The sequence below is a fragment of the Miniopterus natalensis genome, chromosome 1 (genome assembly GCF_054644295.1).
Source record: "Miniopterus natalensis isolate mMinNat1 chromosome 1, mMinNat1.hap1, whole genome shotgun sequence".
Classification (NCBI taxonomy): domain Eukaryota; kingdom Metazoa; phylum Chordata; class Mammalia; order Chiroptera; family Miniopteridae; genus Miniopterus; species Miniopterus natalensis.
The window spans coordinates 28,571,396-28,599,174 of NC_142081.1; the positions used below are offsets into that span (position 1 = coordinate 28,571,396).

A 27,779-nucleotide genomic window follows, 5' to 3' on the forward strand; every position below is an offset into this window, starting at 1 on the left:
GCTTGTGGGTGTTTCGGGGCCTAGTTCTTACTACTCCTCACCTGCCGGAGAAGCTTCGAGACATAACAAACAGTTCCCTACCCCAGACCGGCTCGGCTGGAACTCCACCATCTAAGCCCACGGAAGGAACTCGAGCCACCCAGCGCCCACGGAAGGACCCAGTCCCCGGCCCCCAGAGGAAGAGGCGGGACTCGCTTTACTCTTTTCTCTTATTGGCCACGCAAATCCTTTATTACAACCAATCAGTGGTTGAAACTTCTGTCGACGTAAAGGGCGGTGGTGTGCGGCGATTACGTCAGCTGGCTCTACGCAGGCGCAGACGTCCTGCTTTGGTCCAATCCCAGGAGAGGTAAGCGCCCGGCACCTCCTCGCGCCTCTCTCGCTTCCCCAGGGCTATGGCCCGCCTCTCCGTTGCTGACCAATCCTCTTCACTTTCCGCCGCGCGTTTACCCAATCAGAGAGGTAGAGGGTGGAGTTCCGGTCGTCTGCTCTGCGCCTTGCCTGAGTGCGTGTTCTCTCCCGGGCCAGTTGTGGGCTTCTGGCTGAGGTACATTTCGTAGGGCCGGGCTGGTCGAGTCTCCGGGCTGGGTAGCTCCCCCGATCGGCGGCGGCAGTACGGGTTGAGTCTAGAAAGCGGGAGTTGCCGAGCCTCTAGCGCTGAGGGTGATGGGGAGGAGCCGGGAGGAGGGACCACGCGGTGGGGTTTTTGGTGCCGCGGTGCCGAGCCTCGGTCTAACCCGCGCAGTCCTGCCCCGTGGGCCGTTGCCGCCTCCAGCACTTTCTTTGGATCTTTTTTTATTAAGAGCGTAGCAGCTTTCGCCGAGTGTTCAAGGAAGGGTAGCCAGAACCTGTTTTCCCCCTGCTCCTTACGCCGTCCCCTCGCATTCTTGCCTACCCACCACCTGGGCTTGTTCGTTTTCATGGTCAGAAAGCCGGTTTTCTTTTGGGAAAAGGAGTAGAACGAACTACGAGACCAGCCACTAGGCTAAGCACTTAACGTGTATTATCTCATTAATCCACATTGCACTCTAGAGAGGTGCTGTTGCTGTTCTCATCTTCTCGGGAAGAAACGCGCTAAATCACTAGTCCGCGTGTTCTCTTCAGCTTGTCTCTGACAACTTAAATTGAGTGTGGCATTCGATTTCCTTGGACATAACATTAGAAAGTGGTATTCCTTGTAAAATGTTGCTCCTGTTTTCTAACTTGAGGTTCAGAATACAGCGTACCTACAAGTAAGTTGATTGTTTTTATCGAGGTAAAATGATGTAGTAGAAAGACTTAGGAGTAGAAGCCACTTCCTAAACCCTTGACCGGGGAAGTCTTCAGGTGCAGAATCGAAATGAATACCAGCCTTGTCTACTTCCTAGAGTTGTGAGGATCAAATGAAAAGTGGATCTAAAATGTAAATTACGGATGTTAACTACATATGACTTTGTGCTTTTCGAATTCTTTCCTGTAGAGGCTAGACTATCGTTTGAACTTAGAGCATAGAGTATGTTCCAGTGGTAGTAACATGCAGCCTATTACTACTTAAGCCTGTGTGCCCCATTTGCCTGCTTGCTTAGGGTTCAGGACAATATTCCTTGTAGTAAGTGCAAGTCATGTTTGTCTGGTTTATATTCTTACCTTAGGCGGCTGTAAACAGCATAAAAACAAAGTAGATCTGCCCACATGGCTGCTTTTGTGAATTCTTTTCTCTCCCCTGGTATTGTTACCCATGCAGTTTGAGTTGTATCTTTGTTTTAACCTAAAATCATGACTTTTTTCCTGCAACTTTTATTATCAGTTACAAATAGGACTGAAGGTAATGCTTATTTTCTTATTCCCTATGATGCTTTAAAGAACTACTTTTCCCATGATTTCTGCCTATTTAAGATATTTTCATTTACTTGATAGCAAAGACCATAATTGAAAACAAAAGAATTTCTATATTTCTGAACTGGAGTGCTAGTCATATTAATGTAGTTCAGTATTTTGGGGCCAGGTGTGTGCAAATCACTGCTAAGTTGTTGGAGCGTGTACAGTTGACCCTTGAATGACACAGGTTTGAACTGCGCGAGTCCACTTATACACAGCTTTTTGACAGTAAGTATCTGTACTGTTTTTCCTCTATTTCTTATAGTAGCCAGTTTACTATAGTCATAGGTATGTGTCCCCCAGTTTAAGAAGCATGAGCTCAGTTGATGGGTATTCATTATAAGGAAGCCATTTAAGCAAAGACTCTGGGTCCCATGCTCTTAAGGTTAGACTGTGCACTAGGTTTCCTGGAGAACTGCACTGGTAAGTTTCCTCATCATTGATACCTTCCAAGCCTCTTAGCAAGAAGCTAGTACCTTTGATGACTTCAGTTTTTGTCATTTTTTTCAGAAGATAATCATTTGTTGCTCTCATATCTGACTGGAATTCATAATTCTCAGAAGACAAGACCTGATGAGTTGGGTTTGTAACCATCCACTCATTGGAGTAAGATAATGTATGAAAAAGACCAGCCCTAAGTAGTCATTTAATTTATAATAATTATTCAGTAAAGGTCTCTATGCTTTTTGCATGGAATTGGAAGGAGAAAGGTCAAGGAGAAGCCTATGTGGGATATTTCTATGGTTCAGGCCTATATTATTCTCACATTTCTTTGGCTAGAATTCTCACATAGTCCCACCTAATTAGCTTATTTATGTGCCTAGCTTGTAATGAGTTTGCAGTCTCTGCTATAATGGGTACTACCCCTAGCCAGCTGCTTAAGACTTGTCCTTCAGGCTTTGGCTGTGTAGCTTGGTTGAGCATCATCCTAATACACCAAGGTTGTGAGTTTGATCCTTGGTCAGAGCACATACAAGAATCAACCAATGAATGAATAAATAAGTGGAACAGCAGATTGATCTTCCTCTCAACTCTTTCCTCTCTCTAAAAAACAATCAATAAAAATTGACATGGCTGGTGTTGCTCGATTGGTTGAGTATTGTCCTGAGCACCAAAAGGTAGTCTGTTTGATTCCCAGATGGGGCACAGGCCTGGGTAGTGGGCTCTATCCCTGGTAGGGGGTGTGCACGAGGCAGCCGATCTGTTTCGCTCTCACATCAAAGTTTCTGTCTCTCCCTCTCCCTTCCTCTCTAGAAATCAGTAGAAATATTAAAAAATTAAGTAAGTAAATAAAAATTAAAAAGAATTATAATAACACCATTTTACATTTGAATGGCTATTTAAGAATGCTTTGTAAACTATGTCCTTTATATCATTTGAGAGTCAGTATAAGGAAGCATTTAAGAGTGTGGGCTCTTGAATTATATTTGAGGTCCAGTTCCTGCTATGCATCTGTGAGTTGAGTGACCTTTAGCAAATCTTTTCTGAGCCTCCATTTCCTAATTAGAAAATGGGAGAAGTAAGTGTGCCTACTTTATAGGGCTGTCCAGAACATTAAATGAGATATGATGCATTTAAAGCATTTAGAACATTCCCTGCCCTGGCCGGTGTTGCTCAGTTGGTTGAGCATCGTCCTGTGCACTGAAAGGTCACCTGGTTCAATTCCCTGTCTCTCTCCCCCTCTCCCCTCTCCCTTCCTCTCTCTGAAATCAATGAAAACATTAAAAAAAAAAAAGTCCCTGGCATATAGCAAGAATTCAGTGATTCAGTGTACCTTAGTTACTGTTATCATTGGTGCACACAAAAGAAACAATAAATAGGAAAAGTGGAAATGTGAGTAAACCAGGGTTCAGATTGGATCTGTGATTTATTGAAGATCATCTGCAAAAAAAGAAAAAAAGTAAGCCCCCCACTTCTAGCGCTGATCTTTTTTTACTGCCTCCTTTTCTACAGTAACACCTCTTTAGCTTATTCATTTTATATATATATGTATGTATATATATATATTGATTTCAGAGAGAGAAAAGGAGATGGGGGAGAGAGAAAAACATCAATGATGAGAGTCATTGATTGGCTGCCTACTGCATGCCCCCGACTGGGGATCGAGCCCGCAATCCGGGCATGTGTCCTGACCTGGAATTGAACCACTATCTCCAGGATCCTAGGTCGATGCTCAGCTGCTGAGCCACGCCTCACCCGGGCAGCTTACTCAGATTGACTAGGTCCATCCCAGACACAGGCTCCTTCATTTCCTATTGTGTTTCCAGGTCTTAGCTATTTTTGTTAAAGTACCTTTTTCTTGGTTCTGATTCTGCCCTTTCCTTTTGTGTATGTGTGTGTGTTAAAATTTATCTTTATTGTTGAAAGTATTACAGATGTCCACCTTTTTCCCCGTTTGCTCCCCTCCACCCTGCATCTACCCCCACCCCCAGGCCTTCCCCATACCAATGTCTGTGTTCATAGGTTATGCATATAAGCATATAAGTTGCCCTTCCCTTTCTTCATGAATCCTTCCTTTAGCTCTTCTGTCACTCAAACCTAAAGTTGTTAGCATGTATTGCAGGCATATCTTTTCAAGAAAAGAAGAGAATAGATATTGAAGCTAAATTTTTACAATGGTTAGTTGCTTTAAGTTGTGATTTTATTAGCCTATCATTAATTTGTATTTAATGTAGGACTGAATTATTATTATTTAACTCTATTTTATTCATTTTTAGAGAGGAAGTGGGGGGGGGGGAGAATGAGAGAAACATTGCTTTGTTGTTCCACTTATTTATGCATTCATGTGCCCTGACCAGGGATCAAACCCATAACCTTGGCGTATCAGGACGGTGCTCTAACCAACTGAGCTACCCAGCCAGGGCCAATAAATTATTTTTATGAAGCTATTTTATTCTCTCCAAACTTCCCCCCCTTTTTTTCTGAGCTTATAAAATCAAATTGAAGTTTTTTTTAGGAACTAAGAAATGAGTTTGAGAATCACACAAATCCCCTGAGCCATTCTAAAAATACAAAGAGTACAATTTATGAATCATTGGGTTATTTTGAAAATACTGAATGATTAAAAATGTGGATGTATCCTTTTCTGGCATCAAAACCATGATTTATGTCATATAAGGCACATAATATTAACTGCGTTATTTGCAGGAAATTTTAGATAATTTGATCCTCTAAAGTATTTGCTGAAGGAAGAACATTTTGAACATATTGTTTAATTCCAGAATTTGTGTATATGGGACTAGCTGTTAAATTACTTTCAAACAAGTAGGTATTTATTGAATGCTTTCTGCATATAGGGTTCTGTGTAAAACTGCAAGGTGATGTTTCCAAATCCTAACCCTTTCCTTAGCTTCCTCAGTTATGCCTTCATTGTGCTTTCTATGACTTTAGGAGCTTGGAGTGAATCAACCTTCTCCAACTTGTGTCTGTGGATGTTTCATCAAAGTTGTTACTAATTGATTTCTTTCTTATGTAGGAACTTTACTTTCTCCAGAAAAGGGATTGCTGTTTCTAAGGATTGGGGGTGTGTGTGTGCCTTCTCCTGTCTTTGACATTGTTTTACATATACGGTAGTTCCTTATCTTTGCCTTTTTGTCTCCCTCTATTGAGTTTGTTCTGTGTGTGTATGTTTACACTCCTCACAGGAAGTAGGATTTCATGAGGGTAGGCCAGTAGTGGATGGATTTTATAGAATTGGAGAACGTGACTTCTGTCCTTATGAAGTTTATACTCTGCGGTGGGGTAAACAAATATAAGTGTGTAAGACATAACTAGATAAATATATTAAGTATTTATTACTTCTCTGTGAATAACACAGTATTTTGGCATTCAAAGGAAGTAGAAACTAACTTTAGGCTGAGTTAAGAAAGATTTTGTAGGGCTAGTAGCATTTCAGCTAGATCTTGAAGCATTGGTAGGATCTAGATAACTCAAAAAATGAGTTATTTTCAAATTCTTGGAGAGAATAGTAATCCTTTTTGTAGTTCTATTGTGGGAAAAATATTTTACCCATTAAAATATTGAAAAGTTTGGCCCTGGCCAGTGTGACTCAGTTGGTTGGGCGTCATCCCCTATACCAAAAGTTAGCTGGTTGGATTCCTGGTCAGAGCACATGCCTGGTTTCAAGCCCGTACTCTGGTAGGGGGTGTGGAAGAGGCAGCCGATCATTGTTCCTCTCTTACTTTCTCTCTCAAAATCAATTTAAAATCTTTTTAAAAATTATTTAAAAAATATTGAAAAGTCTGGGTTTGCTATAAAATAGTGTGTAATTCACATGTTCAAATATCTTGCAGCCCATGCAGAAACAACAAAAGAAAGTATATGATATTTTATAAGAATTAAGCATTTCTTTTAAGAACTATTCATACTTAAGAACTATTTGTGAAGTCATATATTTGCTTTTGTTTTCCGTTTAATGTCATGCCGAATGTCAGTATTTGTTACATGAAAGTAGTTTTTTTTGTTTTTGTTTTTAATGAAAGTAGTTTCTGAGAACAAAACTCTCTTATATGATATTTCTCCAGTGGGAAATAAAACTTTCTCCTATTGTTGCCATCCTTGCCCAGGAATCAGACTTTAGATTAAGTGTTTCCTGTTTTGCTCTGTCAGGCACAGTAGGAGGTTACAGCAGTAGCAGGTGAGAGAGGTGATGCGAAACCAGAGAATAATGGCAGAGGAAACAGTGAGGAGTTGGATGTGAAGGGTGATTTTCAAGGTGGTGGTTATTAGCTTAGTTGAATCTTGTTTTTTGCCTCCCTTTAGTCATAGATGATTCTGAGATTTTGAGGCTAGATGACTGAGAAGATTGTGCAGTTAACAGAGATGACGAATACAGGTATTTGAGTTGTATTTTGGGTATATTTAATTTGAAGTTTTGGCAGCATGTTCAGAGGTCAGGATGTAGGAGACATTAGAAATACGGGTTTGGAATTTTGGAGAAAGATCAGGGTTGTACGAGTCCACTTAGAGGTAATAATACATGAGTTCACATAGAGGAAGAAAGGAAAAGAACAACTAAGAAAAATGCAGTTTAATCACAGTTATCATGGTTCATAGAAATTTTAATAATTACTAAATCAAAGCATCTTTCTGTTTAGAGACTTTGTAGTCTTGGATGATTTTTTTGTATTCTCTAATTTTTGGACCTGTTGCTAGATGGCAGTAGTAATCAATGCCAAGGGCAAGGCAGCGTAAGTCTAAGCTAAGCATTTTCACATGTTTAGTAAAGTTACAACCGGCAGTACTTTATTTCTCGTGTTTTCTGTCCTTTACATCAGCTCTATTAAGTATGTGTGAACTTTTTTCTCTCAATATCTGGCTTTTGCAGGATGGTTCAGGAATTATGCTTTTGTTGGTTATTTCTCTGATGTCAGGATCTCTCAATGTATTCACAAGAGAGGAAATGAGTTTAGAACTTAACTAGATTCTGATCTTCCCAAGATGTGTGGCACAAAGTGGTTTAAAGAGCTGGTGTGTCCTACTGTATCTTTACATAAGTATAAAGTTATAAATATTTATGTCTAAGGGTTTTCCCACTGTTTTGATTTCAATTTCAGCAGATCCCTTTTGGATATTCACCTAATTTGGAGTATTAAATAGTAAATCTTCAAAATGTAGAAGAAAGTGTCTTTATCAATTTACAAATATTTATAAAATATTGCGTTATTATATGAGAAGTATGTTGACATTATTATAAGCTATCCAATGTCAGGAAGCCTCATTTTGCCCCAATCTTATTTCAGTCAGTGGTTAACAGTGGAAATGGAATTATTAATATGTTAAAGCATCTTTCTGTTTGGTGACAATTTGGGGAAACATTTTGTTCTGTGAATTCAACTTGGAAGTATCTAGTCTGCCTGCTCCCCCCCAATATAATGTTTATGTGTGTGTGTGTGTGTATTTTTTTCTGTTGTCATTGGTTAACAGCGTGAGATATGTATATGTATTTTACATATATATATACACATATATATATATTAGGTTTCACGTCTAATAGTTTATTCTATAAGTTTAAGTTTGTTATATGACACTAGTGTGTTTCTTTGAAATTCTCTATGCTGGTGTTTGTCCTTTTGTGTGTGTGTGTGTTTGTGTGTGTGTGCCAGGCATCATTCTGAGCATTTAACATGTAATTAATTTATTTGTTACAACAACCCTATGAGATTGGAACTGTTATCTCCTGCTTAAAGAATAGGAAGCTGAAATATATAGCTAGTAAAGCCAGGATTTTAACCCTAACAGTCTGGCTATATACTCATTTTCTTAACTACCACAAAATACCTATTTTTCTAATCCTCAGTTTCTTAATCTTAAAAAGCAGTAATAAAATAAAACCCCTATTTTTTTTAGGGTTATTTAGGGTTAAATGAAGCAGTGCATTTGAAGAGACTGATTTGGAATGTAGATATTAACAATCAGCTAATATTAGCTGTTGTTTGGCTACTTTTTTGGTTTTCCTTCAGTTCTTTTTTTTATTTCTATTTTTTGTCTCCTTTATAGTTTTTTATTGTTCCTCTACTCGTTTCTTAAACACTGGTATTCCAGGGTTTAATCTTGACCTGCTGTTTTATATCATTCTGTATAATTTCCCTTCAGGAGGTTCAGCCACTTTCCTAGTTTTTAATTACTGCCTAATTCCTATAGACTGATGACACAGTCCCACACTTTGCCCCCTGAGCTGTAGAATAGTGTATCCAAGTGTCTGCTGTACATCTGCCCTTGGCTACCCACACACATTCCTCAGGCTTGTTATGGATAAAAGTGTGAAAGGATTTTAATCTAAAATGGAACTGAAGGCCCTGGCCAGTGTGGCTGCGTTGGTTGGAATGTCATCCAGTACCCCTGGTCAGGGCACATACCCAGGTTGTGGGTTCAGTTTTCAGTTGGGGTGTGTACAGGAGACAACCAATTGATACTTCTCTCTCTCTCTGTCTGTTCCTCTTTCTCTAAAATCAATAAAAACATCCTCAGGTGAGGATTAAAAAAATAAATAAAATGGAACTGAAGGGTAGGAAGTGGAGAATTTCACCCATGCTCTCTCAGAAAAAGAAAGACAAAGGTAGATTTCCTATAAATGTCTAATTTATTGATTAGAGAGAGAGAAGGGGAGGAGGGAGAGAGAGAGAGAGAGAAACATCAATTTGTTGTTCCACTTCTTTATGTATTCATTGGTTGCTTCTTGTATGTGCCCTGACCAGAGATAAAACCTGCAATCTTGGTGCTGGGGATGGTAGTCTCATCAACTGAGCTACCTGGCCAGGGCTATCTCTCTCCATCTTTGAGCCAGTGAACTCACTACATGGCCTTTAACTGAACTTTTCCCCTTTTGCACTTCTTGCCCATAAAAGCCATCCAGTGTCAGGACCTAAACCATCAACAGTCCTGCCTGTAGTTCTCTGCTATTTGCTTGTCCAGAATTGCAGTTCCTCTGCTATTCCTGAAGAAACTCAATTTCTGGTTATTTGAGCTTTTTTCAGTTTATCTCTTTTTTTTAGGTTGACACTACATTGTGTAAGGCGTGGGATCTGAAGGAGCTGACCACCAAGGAATGACAATCTCTGGAGTTGAGTGAGGTACCCACACTTAAGCACTTCGTGCTCTTTACTTCTACAAGTCACCATAATTTTTGGTTTGGTAAGTCTGTTCTCAGATCTTGAGCTCCCTTCTTCTGGGCAAGACTTCTGACTTTATTTAGGTTCTGGATAGAGACAAATTGTCCTCTGGTGAGAATTCTTTGTTTGTGATAATTGGATTCCACTCATTTGAATGTTCCAAGGGTGCCCCTCTGTGGGGAACCCTGGCCAGTTATATTAAATTATGCTTGTCCTTTCTCATGCTTTGTGTTTTTTGTTTTGTTTTGGTTAATCCTTACCCAAGGATATTTTTTCCATTGATTTTTAGAAAAAGTAGAAGGGAGGGAGAGAGAGGGAGACACATTGATTAGTTGCCTCCTGTACGCACCCCAACCAGGGCTGGGGATTGGACCTGTAACCCAGGTATATGCCCTTTACCTGGAATTGAACCTGCAACCCTTTGGTCTGAAGACTGATGCTCTAACCACTGAACCCACTTGCCAGGGCGCTCATGCTTGTTTTTGATTAAATGGACCAGTTTTTACGAAGGATGACTTAGAACTCCAGTGGCCATTATGGAAAATCTTTGATGTCCCCAAACTTGTTTTTCTCTGAACTAAGAAGACTGTGGCTACAAAATTAAACAATCCAAATGGGATAGTTATTTTAATTGGTATGTGGAGGCTTCTAAATGTGTTTAGGATTCTAGATTGCTTCCTTAAGAAATACTTTTTCCAAATTGACTAAAGCAAATAACTAAATATGGGTTAAAAAAACAAACAAAACACCACAAGCCTCTCCTTTGTGCTGACCAAGATCCTTTCTAACCCGACTGCTCCACCTTCCCTATATCCCTCTTTGCCCCCTCCTCTAACTTAGGACCCTCCTACCCCCCCCACCTGAACTTCCTTACTTTCCTGTTACATAAACTAAGCCCATTAAAACTTTCCCTTTCAAAACAAGACCTTCTGAGGATCCTACTAAACCACCCTAGATTTCCTATATCCTATAAACAAAGACTGTACTTAGGGCTATAATTAAAGATTTTCCTAAGGTAACAGGTTCCCCACAGATTTGCTGGGCAATTCAGTGTTGTAACTCTAATTTACCAACCTGGTGTCTCTAATCTGTATCATTTAATCCACATGAATTTAATCCAACACTGGATTAAAACTGCTGTTTGGGAACACCTTGAACAATCTTAGGGTTTAAACTAAATGAACCACCAACCTTTTCATATGATAAAGCTTGTGGCATGGTTCTATTCCCAGTCAGGGCACATACCTAGGTTGCAGGTTCCATCCCCAGTGAGGCAACCTATTGGTGTTTCTCACATCGGTGTTTTTCTCTCTTCCTTCTTCTCTAAAATCAATAAAGCATATCCTCGGGTGATGATTAAAAAAATTATTTCTTTTTGTGGTTCTTCTAGGTTTACTTCTAGATGATACCATTTTATAAGAACCTTGCAACATTTTCTGTTTCCTCCCTCCCACCCTCTTACTGTTGCTGTCATATATTTTACTTTTAATAACCCCTCTATATATTACACTATTTTTTGGTTTAGACAGTCAATTATTTTTTAAGGATTTTTTTTTGTCAAAAGAAATTTATTACTAAAAATAAAGCAGGTGAAGTTTTTCTCAGGGAGAAAAAACTGTCACCATGGGAACCTCCACTAAGAATTGTGTTAATTTAATACAGTTTCCACTTCTGAATTGCTGCCTCCTTCCATATATTCTAAGTTTTAGTGTAAGTGTAAAATAAAGCCATCATGCCTGGCTGGTGTTGCTCAGTGGTTGAGCATCATTGACCCATGAACCGAGGGGTTACCGGTTCAATTCCCAGCCAGGGCACAAGCCCAGGTTGTGGGCTCGGTCCCTGGTGTGTGGCGTGCAGGAGGCAGCCGATTGATGTTTCTCTCTCAGTGATGTCCCTATCTCTCTATCCCTTCCCCTTCCTCTCTCTCTAAAATCAATTAAAAAATATATATATATATTTTTTAATCATCATGATGAAAATGATGATCCCCTCTTGTTCAATCCGAAGATTGCGTTGGGCTACACAGCAATGGAGACTTCAAGTGCTATAGGTGATTATCTACCAAGGGGTCAATGTGTCAGGAACATGGGTGGCAAGAAGACACAAAGGTTATAGGTTGAAGCTCTGGGAGAGCCAAGGATCCTTGTAGAATGGGGTCATTATGATCTTCATTAGAGGTCTGTCTCTGGCCCTGGTCAATGTAGCTCGGTTGAATGTGGTCCCATGCACTGAGAGGTCGCTGGTTCGATTCCTAGTCAGGGTACATGTCTGGGTTTTGGGCTTGATCCCCAGTAGGAGGCATGCAGGAGGCAGCCAATGGATGTTTCTCCCTCTCCCTCTCTCTCTAAAATCAATAAAACATCTTGGGCTTGGGGGTGGGGAAGGTCTGTCTTTGAAAGGCTTCAAAGTTTATAGCTGCATCACTCTCCAGCGGTCCTTGGGGTAGTTGCCCATCTCTAGGTTTGCACACATCAAATTTCACCCATTCCAGCTCCTGGACAACTCTGGATCAGGTTGTGGATGGTTGGATTGGAAAACCCAAAAAGGCAGCTCCAGGTAGAGGAAGCAGGTTAGACATTAGTTTCCCTATAATAGCACTTACGGCCTTGAGCAGTTCTGCATGACAGGCATTTGCAAATGAACTGACAGTGGCATTCTGCGGATCATCTTCAGGAACGATTTCAAACTGAGCTTGTACACCGCCATCCTTGATGTGACAGATATGTAAACACTTTTGGTCTGGGGACTTAATGCTGGAATATATTCAAGAACTGCAGTACCCTACAAGGTTGATGGCACTCATTATAGAAGCCAGGTCAGTGAATGATGATCTTCCAGTTTGTTGTTCTCTTTGCCTTTGCCTTTTTCTCCTTGGATTTCTTCCCAAATGGCTCCTCAGCCCCAGTGCTAGGCCCAGAAATTAGTCCAGCTCCCTGTAGAGTTCCCACAGAGCTGGCCACACCACAACTCGGGTAAATAGAAGTTGCAGTCTGTACGTTTCCTAATTTTAGAGCCTGAAGCTGGAGGAGCTTCTTTAGCAAGTACCATCTTTGTTCTTTTGCTTTAAGAAATTTTTCCTCAAGATGAGCAATTTCACACAAATAGCATTTTCAAACACGGTGGCTTTGCAGCTTTGCTCAGCTTCAGGTACTTGAGCTGGTAGTTCTCTCTCCGAGAGCTTTTTCATCCTGGCCTGCGGGACTGTGGCGTGGCCGGCAGCGAGGAGATGAGGCTGCCCAACAGGCTAATGCCAGGCTTCCTGGGCATGGTGGGTATTGGTGCTGGGCTGAGGGGCGGCCGGGCACTGGTGGAACCTGACCCTGAAGAACCGACCTCTTCAGAATGCACTCTAGGCGTGCAGCTGGGCCAGAAATTCCCCAAATGAGCACACGGGCCTCCCTGCACTTCCGTGTCTGCCTTGGAAGTAATCCTCTAGGAAATTTTTAAAAGAAGAAAAGTCTTACATTTACTCTCATGTTTACCATTTACAGTGCTCTTTCCAATATTCCCTCCCACTGGCTGAACAACTATCTTTAACATTTCTTGTTTTGCAGATCTGCTGGCAGTGATTCTTCTCAACTTTTGCTTGTATGATTGTTCTTTTTTAATCTTTTTTTTTTTTTTTTTTAAGATATTTTTGCTGGGTGCAGAGCTTTGTGTTAACAGGTGTTTTTTTTCCTTTCTGTGCTTTAAAACTGCTACTCCTTTGTCCATTCACTTGCATAGTTTTTCTTTACCTATTAGCAGTCACTCCCAGTTTCCCCTTTCCATTCACTCCACACTCCCTGCTCCTGGCAACCATTAATCTTTCTATCTCTGTAGATTTGCCTATTCTGGGCATTTTATATAAATGGAATCATTCAATATGTGGTCTTTTGTATGTGGCTTCTTTCACTTAGCATAATATTTTCCAATTTAGCCCATGTTGTAGCATGTAACTGTACTTTATTCCTTTTTCTTTTCTTTATTGTTGACACTATTAGAAATATCCCCATTCCTCCCCCTCCCTTGACTTTATTCCTTTTTAAAAAAATATGTTTTTATTGATTTCAGAGAGCAAGGGAGAGGTGGAGAGAGAGAGAGAAACATCAATCATGAGAGAAAATCATCAATTGGCTTCTTCCTGCACACCCCCTACTGGGGATAGAGAACACTGTCACCTCCGGGTTCATAGGTCAGTGCTCAACCGCTGAGTAACGCCAGCTGGGCTATTCCTTTTTTTATGGCAGAATTATATTGGATATATCATATATTGTTTATTCATTTATTAAAGAACTTTTGAGTTGTTTCAACTTTTTTGCTATTATCAGTGATGCTATTCTGAACATTAGTGTACAGATTTTTGCATGAGCATGTTTAACTTTATGAGGAAGTGCCAAACTGTTTCCCACAGAGACTGTTACATTCCATTCCATTGTATAAGGTTCCAATTTCTCTACATTCTCACCAGCACTTGTTTTGTTCTGGTTTAGTTTTTTTTAAATAGACAATTTATAGTTGTTTTAAAGTCCATCATCTCTGCGATCTCTGGGTCTGTTCTGTTCATTGCTGCTCTTACTGACAATTTATTTTGTTTTTCTTGCTTGTGTGTGTGTGTGTCTTTTTTTAATTGAAATCTCAACATTGTGTATAGAAGAATAATAGAGACTGAGGTAAATAATATTTATCCCCAGAAATGGCCACCTCTCTGCTTCTTCAGACTGTTAGTGTTGGATATTGAACAATCTAATCACTAAGGGAGCTGATTTTAGTTTCGTTGTTGCTATAGTTACCTTCTGTACACTACAGACTTGAAATTCCTTAGCTGTGGGCTGTTAATATGTTGTGCTTAGTATTGGGCCTGGGATGTTGGAGGGTTTTCCTCATTATTCCTTCTCCACTGTCAACTTTTAGCAGGCCTTGCTTGTATGTGCCAAATAGAGGATTTTTCGCTCTGCTCTTCTTCCTCTTCCAAGAGTAGACTGTTAATGCTTTTTACTCAGTGTGAGAATCCTGTTGGAGGCAGGGCGTCATTCTCCTCCATGATGGTTTGGGTTTTTTTTGAAATGTAGACATCTGTGCATAATCACCACCCGCAGATCCCTTTCCCAGTACATATCCCCCCCACACAAGATAACCAGTATTCTGATTTCTATTGTTATAGATTTGTTGCCTGTTCTTCAACTTTGTATGGATGAAATCATATCCTAATCTTTTGTGTCAGGCTTCTGCCACTAAACACTTGTAAGATTCACCCATATTGTTGCATATACCAGTTGTATGTTTTATGGCTGTGTAGAAGTTCATTGTATTAATATACCACAGTTTATCAATGAAGACTATTTAAACAATTGGATAATTGTGTAATTATCTAATTAATCATCTTGTCTTTATCTTAAGAGCTTGTAATTATTCTAAAAGTAACATGCCAGTGGTATATTCACCTTGTTGCTCAGGCCAGAAACCTAAGGATCATCTTTGACAACTTTTCTGAATTCCCACTTGCAGTCTAATCAGAAATTCTCTTTATTCTTCTTTCAAAATTGTGGCCTGAATCCAGCAACTTCTTCCCACTCTCATATTTCTTGCCCAGAATTTTGTACAAATCCCTTCACTACTTTCACTCTTGTACTAAGGCCTGTTCTCCAGACAGCAGCCAGAGGAATCAGAGTTCTCACCTGCTCTCAACCTGCAGTGGCTTTCTTTCTCACTTGTGAACAAAATCTAAAGTTCTTGCTGAGGCCTGCAGAGCTCTTACCTGCCTCCAGCTATCTCTTTAATCTTATTTCATACACCTCTTTCTTTCTGTAACTTAGCTTTAGCTGCTTGGGCCCACTTGTTGTTTCTCTGTGCCCAGGAGGTTCTTGGCCCTCATTATCCAGTATTTGCTCCCTCTTTTCATTTTGGTCTCAGCTCAAATGTCACTTCATGGGAGAGGCTTTCCTTAAATGATCAAATCTAAAAGGCCTTTCTAGCTTCATATTTCTTGCCTTACCCTATATTATTTTTATAACAATTATCACTGACTATTTTCATTATTAAAATTATTTGTCTATATAGGATGTCCCCCAAAAATGTATATACACTGTAATAGCTGATAGCTCAATTTTGAAAATGAAATATATTTTATCAATTTTTATTTTTTAAAAAATTTTTGTTCAAAATATTACAGATGTCCCTTTTTCTCCCCAATGACCCATTCCACCCCCTCCCCTGTCCCTCTCCACACCATTGTCCATGATGAAATGTATTTTAATAAACTGCCTTTATAATTATTCAAAGTGTATGTATACATTTTTTGAGGACCCTATATATCTATCTCTCCCCACACAGCCCTTCATTAGGGCAGGGATTTTGCTTATGTTCTTTGCTCAATCTAGTATGTTCTACGCCTGTTACATCAGCCCTTTGAGACTTTTTTGAATTATTGACTAGGATACATCTTTAGGAATTTTGAGGAGCTTTAATGTTGATATTACTTATCTAACTATAGCACAGTATTCAAGAGACTGTCTTTCACAGTGCTATATCATTCTGTTAAAGGCCATGGTTCTTTTTATCCCCTGCCCCCTTTTTGCAGTTATTAAAGAGAACATTTGCTTAATTTTTAAAAGGATCTATTCGGAATTAGCAAAAGAATTAGTAAACATATAGTACCAATTCAAGAATTGGATTATTCCATGGTGTTACTGACTTCGAAATTAAGCGTCTGGTGACTGGGGAAGTGTGGTTTCTCTGTGTTTGGTTAACCAGCTGGTTGTTCTGGAAAGGCAAAGGCAGATCATTGTTCTTGTTGAAAGAAGCTGGGTATTCATACACTTAATTTAAAGGTTAAGTTTGGGGTGGAAGATTGACTTGAGAAAATGTTTATCTCAGGATGTTATTGAAGAAAATGTTTTTATTTTTTAAAAGATAACTCTGAATGTTATATCTGGCACCTAAAGGATAATCTCATACTGTATGAAAAGGTGTGTGTGTCATTCCCTCCAACCCCCCCTTACCTTTGTAACAGATTCCTGAACTTTAAAAACTGTGCTTTTTGTAAGAGTTTTAGTGTATTTAATGCATGAGATGCCATGTGTTCCTGCAACCAGTATCTTGAACATTCATGTGAATAGAGCATATTCAGGCTCACTAAGCAGGATTAATTTACAAAGACATTAAGTCTCAGTCATTAATGAATATGGTATTTAAAATCACATTGAAGTTGTAGCAGATGTCAGTTTAGCATACCTGCCACTAAATATTCACTTTTCCCCAAATTAAAACGTTTTTTGGCAAATTGTGTCAAAGCCAATTTTGTGTTAGTTTAAAACATAGACACAATTATTTACCACCTCCAGTAATCCTGAGAGATCATTATTATTGTCGCCATTTTATACATGTGGACCTGGCAATATGAGAGCCAAACAGATACTCTGATTCACAGAGCAGTACTTTTTTCACTCTGCAATGTTGCTTTAGTGTATGTCGGCTTGGTGAATGTCTTTGTGAATGATTACAAACAATTTCAGGAGCCATTTGGACACCAACATCAGCCAGATTTTTGCAGGGTAGTTTTTCCTTCCCAGATCAACAAATCCAAGTTCAATGAGAGATGTTTCCTAAAGTTAAACTAATACATGGTTTTGATCCCAAGGTGGTGTTTCTTTCAGGACATACTGGTAATGCATGTGAGTGACTGTTCCTATTTCACTCTTCTCTGAAATATTAATAACCAGAATTCCTAAGTTTCACCTATGTAATTTTGTTTCCGATAAGCTGACATTAGATATGCTTGATAAATAATAAGCTTCTTTAATGTCCAGTATGGAACTTTTGTGGCTTCCATTAGATTTTTCAGGTTCGCCACTGACTTCAACACTAGCACATGACATTAGACATTAGCAGCTATTGTTTTGCAGGTGCTCTGCTAATACATCCTATCCCCCCACACACCTTTTTTTATCCTCACCTGAGGATATTTTTTCCATTGCTTTTTCAGAGAAAGTGGAAGCAGGAGAGAGAAACATCAATGTGAGAGAGACACATAGATTGGTTGCCTCCTCACATGCCCCAACCTGGGCCAGGATTTGAGCCCGCAACCACGGTAATGCCCCTGAGTGTAATCAAACTCTAGACCCTTCAGTCTGTAGCCGGCACTTTAACCACTGAGCCAAACTGGCTAGGGCCCTACCCCCCCTTTTTTTTAAAAAAGTATGAAATATGCTTCTTGTATAGGTAACCTAATCTACCCTTAAACTTTTAAAAAATATGTACTTACTATAGAGGCAGTATACTGTAGGGGTTAATATGGGTTCTAGAACAAGAATGCTTGAGGTCAGAAACAAGCTTTACTGGATATTAGCCGTGATGTGATTTTTTCTCATCAGTTTAATGAACATAATAGTACTTATAGGGTTATTATGAGGTTATATAATCATTATTAAACATTTTAGCAATGTAGAAAAGTATTAGAAAGAAGGCAACATACCCTCATCTCTCTCTCTCTCTCACACACACACACACACACACACACACTAAATATTTGAAATACATTTTATGAATATTAAGACCTTTCTGTGCTTACACACAGATGTGAACAGAAGCATGTATGAATAGGAATTTTTTTAAGATCTAATTGGCTTTAGTAAGCAAATCATGAACTGGGCAGTATCTCATCTAACAACTAGAAGGGCACTCCCAGGCTCCCAGGAATTTCATTGAAGTGGGATAGTATATAGACAGTCCCTAACTTCTGATGGTTCTGCTTAGGATTTTTCGACTTCATGAGAGTGCGAAAGCGGTTTGCCTTCAGTAGCAACCATACTTCATATTTTGAATTTTGACTTAATCTGGTCTAGCAATATGTGTTTTGGTATGATTCTCTCTCATGATGGTGGACAGCAGCAGCAAGCCACAGCTCTCAGTCATCCACACCATCACAAGGGTAAACAAATGATACTCTATAGTGTACTGTGTTGCCAGCATTTTTGGATATTGTGAATTGTTTTCATGTCTACAAAATGCCTATTTGTGTTTCCTGTCATGAGCAGATGCTTGATATTAGTTCAGTCTTAAATTTATTGAGACCTGTTTTGTGGCCTAACGCGGTCGGTCTATCCTGGGAAATCTTCCATGTGCTATTGAAAATATATAGTCTGCTGCTTTGGGGTGAAATGCTCTAAAACTTTCAATTAAATCCATTTGGTCTAATGTGTCATTTAAGGCCACTATCTCCTGATTGATATGTTACAGTTCTCTTTTATGACTAAATGTATTACTGTTGATTTCTCCCTTTCTGTCCATCAATATTTGCTTACCACAGCAAAGGTTGTACCTGTTGACCATTAGAGAAGACAGCCCTCGCCTTGAAGGCAAACAACACAGGTTTCCGTGTGTGTGTGTGTGTGTGCCTGGCACTCCCTGACCTTGACAGGAATTCCTGAGAGGTTTTTGTTGTTGTTGTTAATCTTCACCTGAGGACATTTTTTGCATTGATTTTTAGAGAGAGTGAAAGGGGGGTAGGAGGAGAGAGAAAAACATCCATGTCAGAGGGACACATCAATTGGTTGCCTCCCACACATGCCCAGACCAGGGCTGGAGATTGATCCTGCAGCCCAGGTATGTGCCCTTGACCGTGAATTGAACCCGTGACCCTTCAGTGCACAGCCGACACTCTAACCACTGAGCTACATTGGCCAGGGCAATTCCTGAGAGTTTTTAAAGAAAGACTGCAACTGGAGCCCAGGAGCCCAGGTTGGTTGCCACTGACAGAGCCCCTGGACTGGGTGAGTTGGGTAGGATGGAGCCTCAGGGTGTCATCAGGGTGGAGCTAGTGTAACACTTCTGGCTACTTACATGTGCAAAGGAGGGTCCAACACAGGAATGGTGGTGCCCGGGCAGGGCGGGGGTGGCTCTTGCCCTGAAGCTACACAAATGATTTCCTCCCTGTGTGTCTCTGGCACCCCCTGAGCTTGACCAGAATTCCTCGAGGTTTTTTTTTTTTTTAATGTGTTTTTATTGACTTTTAGAGAGAGAAACATCAATGAGAGAGAAGTATCGATTGGCTGCCTCCTGCATGCCCCTTACTGGGGATGGAGCCCGCAACCCGGGCATGTGCCCTGATTAGGAATCAAACTGGATACCTTTTGGTGCATGGGATGACACTCAACCAACTGAGCTGCACTGGCCAGGGCCCTATTGCCTTTTTTATTGTACCACATTGAAAGTTTTTTTGATAAGCCAAAAATACTTAACTGCATTATTTCCATATTGACAATCTCTGAAAGTATTCATTTGTTGTCTCCTGTGAGAGGAAAGGGGCTTGAGGACAGAAATGTTCCAAGACATTGGTTTTGGAATCTTTTGAACTTTGAACCATGTGACTATATTAAAAAATATAAATGCATTTAAAAAATATACAGAAACTTGCTAGATTGCATTTCAGATTAAGTTTTAAAATATTGTATCATTAAGTCAGTACTTGATGATATATCCAAGTACTTTTCTTGATTATCTCTAATTAGTTAGGGTGGTTCTGGCTGCATTAACAAAAGTTTCTACAAACTGACTTAAATAGAAAATTCAGAATTTCATAACCATGGAAAAAAGTTCTTTCCATTAGTTGGATTGGGTCCAATTTAGAATTAATGTTCCACATATGAACAAATTGTAGTTGGGAGGGGAATACATGCATGGATTAGCAAAAATGTAAGGTTTCTAAACCAAATTACTGGTTACAAGGGATGGAACCTTGTACTGTGATTGGTTTAGGCTAATCAGGGTCTGCCCTTGGAGCTGGGGTCAAGTCCTTAAATTTTGTTTATGCCACATGGAGTGGGGAGAGGGGAATGAGTTGGAGGGGTTTCATCACACTGTCCACTAGAGGTTTTTTTTCCCATGTATCTTTATTGATTTCAGAGAGAGGAAGGGAAAGGGGGAGAGAGAGAGAGAAACATTAAAGATGAGAGAGTCGTCATTGATCGGCTGCCTCCTGCACACCCCTGATTGGGGATGGAGCCCACAACCTGGGCATGTGCCCTGACTGGGAATAAAACCTCAGTCTCCTGGGTCCTAGGTTGATGCTCAACCGCTGAACCTCGCACAGCCGGGCTCCACTAGAGTTTCTTAATTGCCCTTCAAATGAAATGTGATGTATAACTAGCCCCTCTGTCTTTTGTGGAATATAATTGTTCGTGCTGGATGATGGGTGTATGGGGGTTTCTTTTACTATTTTCTGCTTCATACAAATTTCATAATAAAAAATTTAATAAAAACGAAGTGGGGCATAAGAAAATTAAGAGTGATGGTTGCTTATGGAAACATTTTTCTAGGTTGGTTTTTGTTTTTTAATTATCCTGCTCCTTTCTCTGATTATATGTAGAATTAACATGTAATTCTCCTCTCAAAGCCTCATATGCCTTAATGAAAGTTGACACTAATACTTCAGTACTTACATGCAAGAGCAATAGCATGGTATTGGAGTGAACACAGGCTCACAGGTTTTGAAGTTACAGCTGGGGTTTCACACTGGACTCCCCTGTGTCCTCCCATTAGTAGCTCTCAGATCGCTGGCAAGTTACTCAGTTTCTCTGAGCTGCAATCTCCTCTGTAAAAGGGGGATAATAATACCTATCTCATAGGGTTAAATGATTAGGATAAAAAAATTAAATGTAAGTTTCTAGCATACAGTCTAGCATTTGTTGAGCTCCAATTATGGTTATTTTATTCTTTGTGAGGCTCAATTATCCTAGCCCAATTTGATAGATGTGGTAGCATTATTATAGTTGAATTATAAGTGTGGATTGTGAAGTTATTAGAGCCCATTCCTGAATGACTTTTCCCATTAACCATCTCCCTACATTTGGGACATTTGATGGACCTCTGCATTTCACAGTCATCATCAGCTAGTTCCTTATAGTCAATGGGCAATATTAAGTCTGGTTGTGGGGAATTAGGTTTTTGGCCCAAGTCTAATAAATTGTCTCACTAGTTAGAAAATATAATAGTATATGATGCTTATGCTGTTAACTCTTTCAAGTATGGTGAACATTCATACCTGAAAAATAGAAATATATCGAATTCTAAGGATACTGCTCATTTCTGATTTTATAAAATAATATGTAGAAGACTTTTAGTATTGTGCCTTTTGTAATCAGTTTCTAATTAAGTGTAAAATATATGTTATTTTCTTTTAATTCTTTTTTGTCCCTTGTTTATATGGGGGGAAAAGCTACTTCCTTATCCATTATGGAATTATTTAAGCTAGGCTGTCCTTCAGATTTCATATTCAAACTTAGCCAATTCAGCAATAAGAGCAATACTCAGTTGCAGCTAGATGCACTCAGAACGTGTTTTACTGTGTTTAATAGGAAATAAATAAGAGATTCTGATTGATAAAAGTAACTTAAATCTTATTAAGGCCAAAGCCACAAGAGGAATTCATAATTATGTTTAGGGATTTGTTATTAAATAATCAACTTGTAATTAAATAGGGACAGTTATTCAGATAAAAGATTAGTTACCAAGTCCCACCTAGCATATTGCAAAGTGGCAGTTCACCAAGAATATAATATTCTCGCACCCTTGAAGCTTACCCTATAGTGTTTGTTTTGGGGTATCTTTCTGACATTTTACACCTGCATTATATTCAGACATGAGAATTGTGTCTCCCTGTAAGAACCACAGCAGCAATAGTGGCTCAGTGCCAGGCTGCTGCTTGTGGTTCTGCTAGTTCCTGTTCTGTACTAGGTGGGTCAAGATGAGATCATCGTTATTTTTCTGCCTCCATTCTCAGAACAATTGGGTTTATATTTAAATTGCTTATGATTGCTTGGTACATTCTCTAACTCAAGGACAAGGACTTTATTTTAAAGAAATAAAGGAATTTTTCTTCACTCTCATGGAGTGAAAATTACCCCATGAAGAAAAATTCCTTTTAGTGGAGCAAACTCTCATAGCTTTATACTTGACTGAACTTCCTTTATCTGGACCGCTTCTCATTGTCTCATCTCTGTGTTAGGGACAGTAAAAGATGCACTGTTTCACCCACATGATTAAGGAGGTAGTGGCAGTAATTTCCTCTTTTTTTTTATTCATTCCTTTCTCTTTTCTCTTAGATTATTTTCATTTCTCTTTTCTCCTCTCTACTCTGCTTTATTATCCTTTTCTGTCCATATCTTTTTGCACTCTTTAATTTGTGTGTGCGCGCGTGTGTGTGTGTGTATGTATTGATATAAGAAGGGCTCTCTCCATGTCCTCATCTCTCACTAGTCTGTTGAGATCTAGAATGCTAACTAAGCTTCCTTTTATGCATCTGACAAACAAAAAGAAAAGATAAAATTATGATTAATCTTATTTGCTCTCTTCATAGGTTTTTGTTAGGTTGAACCATATGAGATTGTCACTATTGTTTTGAGCCGCAGAAACATATTTAACCTAATACTTTTCTAAGAAGTCTGTAGCCCAAAAGTAGGATTTGGAAGTTGACCAAAATGGAAAAAATTGAGATGTTTACATTGTTTTTTGTTTGTTTGTTTTTGTTCTGATTCTTTTAAGGGGAAGGCTTACCAGGGAAGCATACATAATGACTTTTATTTTGAGGTGTAGTGGGACATGTGCAAGGAGAAATGGCTATTAGACATTTGGAAATAGGATTTGGAAATAGAAATGAGATCATTGGCATATAGGAAGCACTTGAAAACATGAATATGAATGAGGTTACCCCATGAGAGTGTAGTGAGAAGAAAAGACAACCTATGGCTTTTCTTGAGCACTGGGAAGTGGATCATGCAAAGAAAACTCAGATGAGGGCTATACATAGAAGTAAAAGTATATTAATCATTTTGAAATGATTCACTAGTATATAAAATAAAGAATTGTATAGCCTTGGAAGTTTTAGTTCAAATATGACTCACTTGCACACTAATGTGTTTAAACATAAGCTAGAGGTTTTCATGTTTCCCCGTGAGAGATTAAACTGTATTTGTGGAGGAATATAAGGTCTATAATTTGAGTATTGGGGGATATACCCACCTTACCTCTGATATCTCCTCCCTTCCTTCCTTTTTTCCTTCCTTCCTTCCTGTACTTCATTTAAACAGTGTGTCACCTGGACAACCATCGTGATTATTACCATTGCTACAGCCTTGAAGTGCTAGTTTGCTGTGACATTCTGTTCTGGGGCCCTGCCTCATCAATCAGTAGAACCCTTGAATTAAAGTTTTGCAGGACTGTTCCACTGTGAAACACTTTCCAGGCAACAAAATTGAGGGAAGGAGTGTATAGTACTACCGTCCTGCTTGGGTATAACAATTCACATAGTCCTATAAATTACTATTAGCTTAAAAGCCCCATTAAACTTTCTTACTGTTTAAAATTCTCACCAGTCTGATTTTTCATATGCAGAGATCAAATTGAGGCAGTAGCAAAGAATTGTGTGTGTTTTTTAGTAATCTCATATTAACACTTACCCACTTACTAACATCCTTTGACTAAACCTGCAGTGTATCTCTCTCTGCCTTTCTTCCATAGTAACATCTCCCTCTGGCTCTTATCTTCTGCTCCTTGTACTTGAAAGGACACTGGTGATTACATTGGGCCCACCAAGATAATCCAGAATAATCTCCCTCTTTATTTTTTTTTAAAGGGAGAAATCTTTTTTTTAAAATTGATTTTTAGAGAGAGAGAGAAACAACAATCAACTGCCTCCCGCATGCCCCTCCTGGGGATAGAGGCCAAAACCTGGGTATGTGCCCTGACCGGAATTGAACCTGCAACTTTTTGGTGTGCAGGATGAAGCCCAGCCTACTGGGCAACACTAGCCAGGGCTAATCTCTCCCTTTTAAAGTCAACTGATTAGCAACCTTAATTCCATCTACAATTTCAAATCTTCTTTGCTATGTAACCAACATAGTCATAGGTTCCAGGAATTAAGGCATGTACCTCTTTGGAGTGACCATTTTTCTGTGTACACATTTATATTTAGGTTCTAAAGTTGTATAAGGCAGCTGGGACCAGGTGTAGATGAATCCAAAGTGGAGATCCTGGATAATGCTGATGATTATGAATGAGTAGGACCAATAATTGGGTTTGAGTTAAAAACAAATTACTCAGCAGTGTATATACATGTTTTTAAATTCTCTTACTGTCATAAGATATATGTGGTAGATTTGGTGTTGAAGAGTGAATTAGGAGGTAACTTAGTTTTAGTTACATCATGGTAGGGAAATGATTACAATATTAAAATAGATTTTTATCTCTGTTGTTTTATGTCAGCCTTCACAAGGAAATGTTCTTGATTTAATTACAATTTTAGAGAAGCTGTGGGTTTAATTTCAATTTTTATATTTTTATTACAGATATTTACTACTCTTGGATGCCACTCCTGATATGGAGAAGATTGAGGAACAATTTGCTAATCTGAACATTGTTAAGCGTTCCTCAGGAACTGAAGAGCCTACTTATCTGCTTGGCATAGACACATCCAAGACTGTACAAGCAGAAAAAGGAAGCTTGGCTGCTGTTTTATGTTCTAATGGATTAATCAGAATATATGATAAAGAAAGGTTAAACGTACTACGAGAATTTAGTGGATATCCTGGACTTCTTAATGGAGTCAAGTTTGCAAATTCTTGTGACATTGTATATTCGTCATGTACAGATAGCACTGTAAAATGTTGGGATGCTCGATTGGCCAGTGAAAAACCTGTCCAGCTGTTCAAGGGTTACCCTTCCAATATTTTTATCAGTTTTGATATCAGCTGTAATGATCATGTCATTTGTGCTGGCACAGAAAAAGTTGATGATGATGCATTGTTAGTATTTTGGGATGCAAGAATTAATTCTCAAGATTTGTCTACTACTAAAGACCCACTTGGGGCATACTCAGAAACACATAGTGATGATATCACTCAAGTATGTTTCCATCCTAGCAATCCTAACATGGTAGTCTCAGGTTCAACAGATGGCCTAGTAAATGTATTCGATATTAGCCTTGATAATGAAGAAGATGCACTGGTTACAACTTGTAACACAGTTTCATCAGTTAGCTGTATTGGTTGGTCTGGGAAAGATTATAAACAGATATACTGCATGACACATGATGAAGGATTTTGTTGGTGGGATCTTAATAATCTGGATACTGATGAACCAGTTACATGTTTGAATATCCAGGATGTTAGAGAAGTAATTAATATTAAAGGAGGTATTTTGGACTATTTGATTGGTGGCCTATATCATGAAAAGATGGACAAATTATTTATTGTTGGAGGAACAAACACAGGAATTATTCACTTAATGAGCTGTACTGCATCAGGATTGAATCATGTGACCAGCCTTCAGGGAGGGCATGCTGCTACAGTCCGTTCTTTCTGTTGGAATATGCAGGATGATTCTTTGCTAACTGGAGGAGAAGATGCACAGTTGTTACTTTGGAAACCTGGAGCAATAGAGAAGACATTTACAAAGAAAGACAACATGAAAATAGCATCCTCTGTGTACCAGCGAGTTCGAACTCACAGTAATGATTCTTATAAGAGAAGGAAAAAGCAGTGATATTACATTGGGAGTTTACTTGAAAGATTTTATAGTTGCAAATAACTATTTTTGTGTACTACCTGGGGAAGAGATGTTTAAAGCGTGTATGTAAAAACAAGCCAGTTAGCAAACAGTACTAGAAAAATGTTGAGAATGGTTTAATTCAGTCTTCATGTATGCTAAAATTATTTTTTAAAGACACCAGTTGAGTACATAATCAGTGAATTGAAAGTAAAATTACTTTCCTCATTTTTAAAACCCATCTGTTGAGTTAGTAAATGTTGGGTTTAAAAAAAATAGCTTTGATAGGACTTTTTAGAAGTAGATGGCTAGTATGACTTAAAAAACAGGTGGTTTGGGCTATTTTTTTTAGCTCAATTTTTTACATTTTAAATCATCTTTATTATTTATAAAACCAAATGAGACTTTTCTTTATTTGAAGAGCTCCTACTTGCTTAATGCACATAGATTACATTGGAGTATTTAAATACAAATATTCTAATGAGTCTAAATAGAATTCAACTTTTAGAAATAAAATGATTTGTATCTAGTTAATAAAGGTGTTTAGTAAATATTTGAATCTATACTTTAATATTGTAGTTTAAACAGTAAACAGGTATTTCACTGATGAAAAGGAAATTATTTTGCAAAATTCATTTTGAGGCACAAAGTGAATCTATAGAAATAAAAGTATAATAGCAGAATGGCTGTTGTCATTTCAAAATACCCTAATATTTTGTGATAAAACTTTCTTCCATAGTTTCATTCATTATTTTAAACCTGAATTTTTGTTTACTGCTGATTTTTTCATTGTTTAAAATATTTCTTCAAAGAATGTTAATTATAAAGTTAATTTCTGTAAAGGTTTGCTATCTTTTCTTATCCTTAATAAAAAAATAATATCTTTATAGAGTATTTGTAAAAATATTTTAAAATATTTTATCTTTTGCATTAGAAATATTGTCATGAAAATTTTACTTTAGAACCTTTTACGTTTCTCTTTAAATGTTAATGATGACTTATTTCTGAGACTAATACTGGGGGAAAAATTTATTTTTCTATAGAACAATGCAGCTTATATTTAGGCTATGATTTAGCTTAACTAACTTGCGACTGAACAACAGGTAAGTCACTGTTAAATATATTCAAAATTCATCTTTTTTTTTTTTTTTTAGAAATGTACTTATTTCAGTTGTTGTCCAAACCATAACCCCGAGGGTAATTCTGAATTTTTCCCTTTTCTCCTAACCAGTCCTGTGCCATCCTACCTCCTAAAATCTGTCCGCTGTCCTTTTGCCTTTACCCTACCGCTGTTGCCTTAGATCAAACTTTCCTTTCTCGCCTAAATTACTGACTCTGTCTCTAGTCTCTTCCAGTTCATTCTTCCCACTACTTCTAGGCCAGACATCGAAAACAGATTTGATAATTCCTCATGCTGCTAAAATATTTGATCTTTTGATGGAGTACTACATAACAATGAGAAGCCATGTTTTCAAGATATGTAGGGTCTGAGCTAATGCTGAGTAGGTTGTAAATGGGAAAAGCTGATTAAAAAGACTTTTGAAGAAATTGCATTTATAAAACAACAGAAATACCAGAACAGTAGAGCTTTTAAAAATCCTTAAAAATAAAAAGTAAGTAATAGAGTTGGAAGATGCAGGTGAAGAAATATCTCTGAAAGTAGAATTTAAAGAGACAGAAAGTGAAAGAAAATATAAAAACCACAGAAGATGAATATAGGTATTTCATATCAGACTAACAGTTTTACAAAATTAAAAAGTTTTTTTAAAGGGGGGGAAGGGATTATAAAAATGT

The 27,779-nt window shown here is 38.5% G+C and overlaps 1 protein-coding gene across 5 annotated transcripts; it reads left to right on the plus strand.

Moving 5' to 3' along the window:
• Positions 1-489: 489 nt before the first annotated feature.
• WDR89 (WD repeat domain 89) lies at positions 490-27,779 on the plus strand. Of its 5 annotated transcripts, none has more exons than XM_016223872.2 (3): positions 490-547; positions 9,351-9,489; positions 24,788-27,779. In XM_016223872.2, the coding sequence occupies exon 3, from the start codon at positions 24,819-24,821 to the stop codon at positions 25,980-25,982; it is 1,164 nt and encodes a 387-aa protein (XP_016079358.1). In that variant the 5' UTR covers positions 490-547; positions 9,351-9,489; positions 24,788-24,818; the 3' UTR covers positions 25,983-27,779. The 5 variants fall into 5 exon arrangements, with proteins under 5 accessions (XP_016079358.1, XP_087676114.1, XP_016079359.1 ...); XM_087819988.1 differs by having other exon boundaries at positions 9,351-9,428; XM_016223873.2 differs by lacking the exon at positions 490-547 and adding an exon at positions 783-1,232.

Excerpts from the sequence above, each read along its gene's own strand:
- WDR89 (XM_016223869.2), top strand. The coding sequence starts at position 12,218 with ATGCTGGAATATATTCAAGAACTGCAGTACCCTACAAGGTTGATGGCA. Across the intron at positions 12,283-24,787 it reads GCACTCATTATAGAAGCCAG|ATATTTACTACTCTTGGATG; the intron begins GTCAGTGAATGA and ends TTTTTATTACAG.